The 9,450-nt window shown below is 42.7% G+C and overlaps 2 protein-coding genes across 2 annotated transcripts; both read right to left on the reverse strand.

Moving 5' to 3' along the window:
• Positions 1 to 1,522: 1,522 nt before the first annotated feature.
• LOC126670595 (uncharacterized) lies at positions 1,523 to 3,406 on the reverse strand. Its single transcript, XM_056104815.1, has 4 exons — positions 3,314 to 3,406; positions 2,996 to 3,148; positions 2,086 to 2,921; positions 1,523 to 1,999 (listed from the first exon to the last, which is right to left on the reverse strand). The coding sequence occupies exons 2-3, from the start codon at positions 3,131 to 3,133 to the stop codon at positions 2,694 to 2,696; spliced, it is 366 nt and encodes a 121-aa protein (XP_055960790.1). The 5' UTR covers positions 3,134 to 3,148; positions 3,314 to 3,406; the 3' UTR covers positions 1,523 to 1,999; positions 2,086 to 2,693.
• LOC130015111 (protein MAINTENANCE OF MERISTEMS-like) lies at positions 3,316 to 4,609 on the reverse strand. Its single transcript, XM_056104660.1, has 3 exons — positions 4,505 to 4,609; positions 4,221 to 4,349; positions 3,316 to 3,879 (listed from the first exon to the last, which is right to left on the reverse strand). Exons 1-3 carry the CDS (start codon positions 4,607 to 4,609, stop codon positions 3,316 to 3,318), a joined length of 798 nt encoding a protein of 265 aa, XP_055960635.1.
• Positions 4,610 to 9,450: the final 4,841 nt, after the last annotated feature.

Raw genomic sequence — 9,450 nt, forward strand, 5'->3', positions numbered from 1 at the left:
GAAAGTAATAAAGATACTTTAATAACATTAATGATAATGTTTAAAAGAATTTTCTGAAAACGTTTTATATAGAATAATATATTTAATTCGCGAAAAATTTATTGTGGTTTTAGGCTTGCTACGGGTTCCGGAGCTACCACTTCCGTTCCCTAGCGCCGGTCTCGGCTCAATAAATTGGGTCGTGACAAGCAAGGTCCCTCACCCAGAGTTTTGGGGGATGTAAAGTCCCCACCAGTAGAGGAACTGGGGGCATTAGGTATCCACCAACAGAAGAACCAGGGGTATCAGGCCTCCACTAGCTAGAGAACCGGGGGCACCAGTTCCCCACAAGTAGAAGACCAGGGGCATCAGGTCTTCACCAGTAGAAGAACCGGGGGCATCAGATCTCCACATGTAGAAGAACCGGAGGCATCAGGTCTCCACCAGCTAGAGAACCTGGTGCATCAGGTCTCCACCAGCCAGAGAACCGGGGGCATCAAGTCTCCATCAACTAGAGAACCGGGGACATCATATTTCCACTATTAGAAGAACCGGGGGCATCAAGTCCCCACCAGTAAAGTTTCTATGCTCAAATTGAAAATACTTAGCAAAAATTGAAAGACTCTATGGGGTATGAAAAACCATGGTTTTTGAATGTGAATCGAAAGATTAAAATTCTTTAAAGCGGAAATAAGAATTTAAGAGAGGTTAAGAACAAGAGATTTAGAGTGGTTCGGATCACAAATCGATCCTACTCCACTATAGAATCCACTAATAGAGATTCACAAGGAGTTTTCTAAGCTAATTCCAAACTTAGTGCTTTTAAACTAAACACCAACTAATTGATTTTTCAAGGCTAATCAAGAACCTACAAAGATGAGTTTTCTCAAAGCTAAACTCTAACTTACAATGATTAGGAGTTTACAAGCTTACTCCAAAACTACAACAAAACAAGTGATTTGAAAATGTGTGTTTGTTGTTTCAAGGGGTGTAAATCATTAACCTTGAAACATTGCAAATGGGTTTATATTTATACCCAAAGCGGTCCCCATAAAAGCTAAAAACAAACAAAATAACTTTTGCAGAAAACAGCTCGATCGTGCCTGTGATGCATATATCGCGCCCGTGATATATGCTTGAAGACAAATCTGCAAACGGATAGTTCCATATGTCATCACTCCATTGCGGGTTCAATAATATATCCGTTGAATCTTCAACGGTATGATTTGTAGCGCCCGTGATGTATGCATCGCGCCCGTGATACCTCCAACGGTCGACTAGGGTCACATATATGAACGTCGCTCCCGAGATTCAATGAGTCGTGCCCGTGATGTATGAATCACGCCCGTGATGAATGAAGCATCTCGCCCGTGATATGTTATTGGATAGCTTGAGATGGAAAAACTCGATTCTCGCTAGAAAACTCTGAATCGACTTTCGATTGATCCTATGAGGTTCTATACACTAATAAACAAGATTAGAACCCTCATAGTTAATTGTCAAAGTCAAAACAAAGGAGTTTAAAAGGACAAGGGTCCAACAAGAACCGGGGGATCATGTCTCCACTAGCTAGAAACAGAAAGGACAAAAGAGGCTAGAAGAGCTAAAGCAGATATAGCAAACAAAATAAAGCTATAAAAGGAAGAGGCGCCAAGAACACCAATTGTACAAAATATTGCGACAACCTACACAGTCATCAATACGAAGCATTCGAAACGTGACAAACACACAGTACAAGCCTAATCATCAGAGTCCAAATCCTGCTCCAAGGTCTTTGAGTCTTCGTAGCGGCTCCTAGAGGGCGTGTCACCAGAATAGCGTCCAGTCTTTATACCACCTGGAGAGGAAACGAAGTCTCCATGACCTACTCAGATGTCAAATCCTCGACTACCACGGGCTCTTCGCCCACGATCACCAGCACGAAGTCCACCTCCACCGCCAGGGAAACCAGGAGGGATGTCACTGTCAGCCGTACCAGCCCTGTCAAACGCACCTGCTCCTCCAGATCGTCAATGTGCAACTGCGGAAGAAACCAGAGAGCAGTCAGAGCTATAGGATTGCATACATGCATACATATAGGATAGAAATATTGCATATCGTTTTTACCCTCATTTGTGCAGAGACAGTGCACAAGCGATCACGCCTGTAGTAAGCAGCATCGGGCAACTGAACTTCATCAGACACAGGTACTTGAAAGCCAGAGGAAGACATTCAATCCAACAGGGCCCTCAAAATAAAAGTGTAGAATAGAGAAACACTCACGTGAGTACAGTCGGCAGGCGCAAAAGAATACGTCATGTAGCACAAGGGAACAGAGTCATGCAGAGGCCCACGCACGCCACCGAATGCGCTGATCTCTCCGGCATCGGACTAAAAGAACCAGAGACCATATCACCAACACCAGCTCGCTTACCAGATGGGTCTCAACTAGGAGACCCAGGAACGTCTGCCCTAGCACGGACAGAATGAGACCCACGTCTAACACCTCCTTGAGAGAACATCAGAAAAAGAACTCAACCAGAGAAAGAAATCCAGGAAAAGAAGACCAGAAAAGTAACACATACATGTGGCCCTGCAGCCGCTTGCTGAAACTCAACAACAGGTACTCCGTCCAACGGAAGCCTCCCTAGAAGATGATGTCTCGTGAAGTCGTCTAGATAGCTCAACTGAGGGACATATACAAGACTGGTAGCAGAGTAACCCCTCAAATCCAGTCAAAGAGCAGGCGATACCACGTCCCTGGCACGTAGCATCGATAAAGGAGGTCCAGCTGGGACCATGCGAATAGGTGGACCACCCCACCAATGGAGAACACGCTCCCCCAAAAACCAGGACTTACAACTCAGGCCATGCATCATACAACACATGCGCGATCTCTCTATAGCACCCTGTACCAACCGAAGCCAGCAAACTCCAGGCAGAGTGTTCCAAGAAGTATCCACCTGCAACCAACAGAATAGGGGTCAACACTACAAATAATGTCCAGAGTTGTTCAAAAATAGAGTTAAGTACTCACATCTGTCCACGCCATCTTTTTCAGCCGGCCTCTGCATTCAGCTCCATGACTCTGCGTTAGAGTACGAGAAAAGTCCCAAAACCTCAGCATAGGGTATCCAAACCCCGGAAGCACACCGAAGCCAGTCAGAAGGCCCATTTGGATAGCCTTGATCTGAAACAAAAGAAAAACCAGCTAAGATAACAAAATAAAAACACGATGGAGTTAAAAGAAATAATAAAACAACTTATGTGTACAATAGGCCACATCCCAAAAAGATGGGATCCCCCACGGACCACTCGGTCCATGCTGTTGTAAAGATAAGCTAAAGCAGCAGACCTTCAATCATAGGAACTGACCGCGTCCAAGTCCTCTAAGGTTGGCATCACGTAAAGTGGTAGAGTCGCACCTGATCTACAGAACAGAGTAGACCCAAGCAGATAACAGAAGAAAGCTCGGGCAATCAGATCAACCTCATTGCTAGTCCGGGGAAAGCTTTCCTTATAACGATTGTACAGCTTAGGCTGTCGAAGACTACGACCCTTCATCTCCGGAACAAAACCCAGCATCTCGAAGATATACGCATCCCTCTGATCGTAAAATCCCAAACCGCCATCAAAAGGCACAGGCGAACCTCCGAAAGTCATCCCTGTGATCAGCAAGAAATCCAAAGGAGCCGTTGTCAACTCTCCAACCGGCAAGTGAAAAGTATGGGTGGTATCAATCCACCGCTCCATTAGTGCACGCAGAGAAACGCTGTGGTAGATACTCGTCGCAGTAAACAAACCACTAGCAAGACAGTCGAAACCCGTAGCGTCTATTTGAGAATGAAAAGCAGCAGACAAAGCACCGTTCCAAATACGTGCACCCACAAAGTTTCCAGAAGTACGGAACATATCTCTCTCCTGAAAGCACAAAAAGATCAAAGAACAGGGTTTAAATAATCAGAAATCAAACCGGAACAGTCGAAAATAAACTAGAGGTCGTGCGCCACAGAGATACTGGCGCCACCATCACGGCGCTAGTATCACTGGCGGCGTCGCCAACTTATTCTAGCGGCACCGCCAAAACATAGTGGCGGCGACGCCACTATGCCTTGGCGCCGTCACCACTTTTCTCTCTCTCTAGGACATTGTTTTAGGGACCGGACCCACTTTCGACTAAGTTTTGACACTATTTCAAACGTATTTCAAACATACAGACAATAAAACGTCTATCGACAAGCTAAAAAACGATGAAAACACACCTCATGATGAGTCTTGGAAGACAAGTGCCCCTCCAGATGCAACAAGAGCGGGACCTCTTCGCCCGCCTCCAGTAAAATAGCATGACGGTCAGCCTGGTGGTCAGGATCAACGCACAGTTTCCTAAAAGTCTAGGGTGGAGCCATAGTTCAAGTTTTCAAATTCAGAGAACAGAGAAAAATGAGAGAGAAACTAAAATGAAAAATGAGAGAATGGCTCTCTTAAAAGGCATAAGCCATAAAAAGACAAAAAAAGCACATCTTTTGAGGACATACCCGAAAGGTACCTTTATGGATGTGAAATAGACAGACAAAAATATAGATATCCCAGAAGATGAACAACACAAACATATAGACATTTCAGAAGATGAACAACACAAAAATACAGACATCCTAGAAGATGAACATCCGAAAAATAGAGACAAAGTCTAAAGCCTTCAAAACAAACCCCAGCGGATCAAATCAAGTCCCAGAGCCTTCAGAATCAAGCCCAAAATATACAGTCAAAGTCCTAGAGCCTTCAGAATAAGCCCCATCAGATCAGATCAAGTCCCAAAGCCTTTAGAACCAAACCTAGTCTTCGAACAAGTCCTAGAGCCTCCAAGAAAAGTCCTAGAGCCTTCAGACAAAGTCCAAGATGCCCTTCAGACAAAGTCCCAGAGCCTTCAAACAAAGTCCCACAACCTTCAAACAAAGTCCCATAGCCTTCAGGCAAGCCCCAAAGTCTTCAAACAAAGTCCCAGCGGATCAGATCAAGTCCCAGAGCCTTCAGAACCAAGCCTAGAGAATCAGAACAAGCCCCGGAGCCTTCAAGAAAAGCTCCGGAGAATTAGAGTAAGCCCTAGAGTCTTCAAACAAGCCATAGAGTATTCAAACAACCTATAGAGCCAGGCTCCTCAAATGGCATTGAAACACCAAAATACGGTAGAGAGACACCGAAACATGGTATAGAGACACCATAAAAGGCAGAGAGACGCCAAAGCCTGATAGAAAACATCAGCATACGGTAGAAAGACACCAACGATCGGTAGAAAGACACCGAGAATTGGAAAAAGACGCCAAAACCTGGTAGAAAGACACCAGCATCTGTTAAGTGTGGAATTATTAACGGAATCCAGGCACCTATTCAATAGGGTGGCCCTTGGGACGGCCGAGGGGATGCTGTCCCTTCTAGAAATCTAAGAAGGTCTGGATAGGATAATTATCGGGGTCCGAGCCATTGGATAACTCTCAGAACGGCTGAGAGTTTATAGCTCCATTGGACTACTTGCAATGTCTTAGAAGTTTTTGGCCAATTTGCACGTTTTACGGACTTGAATTCACCATATCCAAACCTATAGGACTTTATTAGCCCTTTTAACACTTTTAGGCACCAATAGACTTTTAGCACCTTTTTAATTAGCTAGCAAAACCAAATCCGAAAATTAGAAGGAAAATTAAATAAATAGAGTTTAAAGCTAATCTTAACACCTAATGACTTATCACTTAACAATTTAGACCCTAGAAGACTCTAATCTAACCCTAGGTCACCATTCCCCTTTAAATACAGCTTTAAGCCAGCCTGGCTAAAGGTATCACGCAAACCCTAGAAATACAGACAGAAAAATCGGCCACCACCCTAGAAAAAACCCTAACCAAATTGTACACCAAAAACACACACAAATCACATCAATTCTAGACCAGAAAACAACTAAGAACGCATTGATGCTCCAAGAACGCAAGCCTTGCACAGATTCGAAGCTGGATTCCGCATCCACTTCGCCAGCAAACGAGCCAAGGACTCAGACCGGTACCTCTAAGGATCCTAATCTTCCTTCCATCACTTTTTGCCACGATTATTTAGAATTGCTAGATTTCATGTTTTTAGATTGCATGTTTAGGCTATTTTATTGTAAATTGCTTAAATTATGTTTTTGTCATAATTGCTGGTTTTAACAATATTGTCATGATCAGTGTTTTAAAAACCGAACCGGTGGCCGAACCGGTGAGGCCACCGGTTTCCGGTTCAACCGATTTAACCGGTTCAATGACCGGTTCAACCGGTTTAATAAATTTAAAAGAAATTGAAAAAAAATTCTAGTTCACCGGTTTTTTACCGGTTTTATCCGGTCCAATCCGGTTCAACATCCGATTTTTTACCAGTTCAATCCGGTTCAACCCGGTCCAATCCGGTTCAACTAAAAGATCCGGGGTTTTGTCTTTCCAAACCGGATCACTGACCGGTTCACGGTTCAACCGGTCCGGCCGGCCGGTCCGGTCCGGTTTTTAAAATACTGGTCATGATCCCCATGAAAATTGACTAGAAAGCATGTTAATAGATGAATTAGTATGTTTTGTATGTTTATATCAAGAAATCCAGACACTAAAATTGCTTAGCATGCATGTTTAGGTTAATTACAAGTCTATTTGACATAATATGTTTAATTCAATAAAAACTGCAATTTGATAGCTATGATGATGTAAATACTCCTTACATGCCGTATTTAGAATGTTTGATTCTTTTCTATGCCTTTCGACCTCTTTTTGCATGAAAAACTAGCTCAATAAAGAGCTGAAACAAGCTAAAACCGGCTCAATAACGAGCTGAAACGAACTAAAACGAGCTAAAACCGGCTCAAAAACGGATGCTGGAAATTGCTACTGTCTGTTGTCTCCGCGGTACCACTACCGCCAATCAGACCAGCGCCGCTACCAGAACAAGGTGGTGGCTCGGCCACTTTATCGTGCCGGCGCCGGCAGTCACACCGGCGCCGTGTTCGTCGTTCCTCAACCTTTCCCAGATTCGCTCCCAGATCTTCTAAATTTCAATCCAAATTTCTAGACGCGTTTCTAGACTCATCCGGACTACGGATTAGGCTCAGTTTGATTCCATAAATATTGTTTTTAGTTGTAATACCTGTTTGTAATTGTAAATGGGCTTAACCCAATATTTTTAGGGCCTCAAAGCCCGCTATTGTAATCTGCCCAGTCAACCGGATCTATTGAACCAGATACGATCTGACCAACAACTTGCAGACCAATTTCCGCATTCAACCGAACTCCGAATCAACTCCGGTTTGAACCACTGGTTTTGTATCGACGAGCTGGTTAACTTCCGTGTTTGGACCGAGAGCTAGATCCAACCGGACCGACAGTCAAACCGAGCCGAGTGCTAGGCACTCAAAAGTGAACGAGGTTTAAAAGTATTCCTAACCTTGTATGTATATCCAACTGCCCCTGAGCATGCATGCACTATTTACTTCTTTCTAAATGCATTCCAAATCCAATAATAACCGGTTAAAGGACTAATCATCTAAAATTGGTCCGTTAATGCAATTTCAGCCCATCACTTAGACATCGTAGGACTACCACGAAAAAGTAGTAATGCTTGTATAGGTTTTTTAAGATCACCTAATAAAATCAATCACTCACACTTATTCATCCGGTTAGGGGTGAGCAAAAACCGAACCAAACCATTAATCCGATCCAAACCAACCCGAAGTTAATTTTGGTTTGGTTAAAATGGTTAAAATGGATTGGTTTGGTTTCAAATTATAAAAAAGTATGGTTTTCGGTTTTGGTTTGGTTTCAACTAGTGGTTAACCGAACCAACCGAAAACCCAAAGTTTACAATAATATTATTTTTTATTAATATTTATATATGTATAAATAAATATAAAATTTATTTATTAAAATATCTATATATAAATATAATATGCGTATATAGATACATATATGAAAATAAAAACATATAAACTAATATACACATATAAGTAAAAATTATTACGTATAATTTTAATTATTACGTATAATTATATATAATTTTTATCTAAATCTATATTAACCAAACTGAACCAAACCAAACCAAAACCGATGCTAAAATTTGGTTAACCGAACCGAAATTTTACATAAATATTTGGCGTGGTTTTGTTTTTATATTTTCCCTTAAAATATGGTTTGGTTTTGGAGTTTACTAAACCAAACCAAAGCGAACCGAACCGAACCATGCTCACCGCTACATCCAGTTTTTAGGCTTTGTGCATGTAATCAATCCAAACCAATCAGACTTATGATACTTGCTAAAAGCCTCTAAGGTTAGATGTATGTCTAGGAGTACATGTTACTTGTCTCAAGTGCCAGTCTAGATCGAGTCATATGCGCGTCGAACATGTTTACTATTTTCAAATTTGTTTATTACAGCTTTCATATCTTGTGAACTGAATATACTATTGAGATGAGATATAAAACGAATATGTCCAGTAAATATAGCCGATAACAGATAAGCCAAGCACAATAGTATTGGGTAGGTGCACTGATGGAATAAAGCCCACAAGTGAAAGCCCAAAACATATATCAACACATATCCCACCTCCATTGAGAGGACGAGGAAAGCTCGCCTATAAATACAGCGGTCACTCATCCATAAAGAGGACCGAATTCAGGATCATCTTACGAGCACACATAAACTAGTCACCTGAACTGTAATACTAATCCGATTCTATATAAACTCTAAATATTACCACTTCCATCATTTGGCGCCGTCTGTGGGAACACTGTTCTTAGAGAAATAAAATTCTAGTGATAGAGGTGGTGAACAACCAGAACCTTATAAGCCTACAACCATACATTAGAGCAAACTAAGATGGACACACACACGAAAGAAGAGCGGTCAACAAGAGAAAGAGAGACGAGACTGATGACAACTCTCTGAGAAGATACAAACGGAATAGAACTACCATCCCAGTAGTGGAGTACAATATGAGGCCGGACCACGTACCAAGAGAACCGGAGGGTGCCATAGTGGTCCCATCAAAAATAGGAGGACGAGGGGTCCGACGGGTATCAGTAGACTCGAGATCATGTGTCAACATCATCGCGGAGAAGATCTATTGGGCAACCGGAGGAAGTCATATCTGCATAAGAACAAACCGGGATACCATAGGAGGGATGGTAGAGGGTAGACTTCCAACATCGAGAGTAGCGGATATCCGGGTGAACTTTGATGACCGGATAGGCCAGGAGAGGACAGTCACTTCCCCTTTTTATATCGTGAGCAGGAACCTCCCGTATGACCTTATATTGGGACGGCCGTTCCTCTACGAGTCAGGAGCGATCCTCGACGCAAGAAACAATAAGATACTGATCCCGACCTCTTCAAGGACAATGACTATCGAGGGAAGTCAAGATAAAGCGGAAGCCAGCCACGGTGCGGCCATGGCCGTTCTACTTCACATAGACGAGATATTGGAACTAC

The sequence above is a fragment of the Mercurialis annua genome, linkage group LG2, assembly GCF_937616625.2.
Source record: "Mercurialis annua linkage group LG2, ddMerAnnu1.2, whole genome shotgun sequence".
Lineage (NCBI taxonomy): Eukaryota > Viridiplantae > Streptophyta > Magnoliopsida > Malpighiales > Euphorbiaceae > Mercurialis > Mercurialis annua.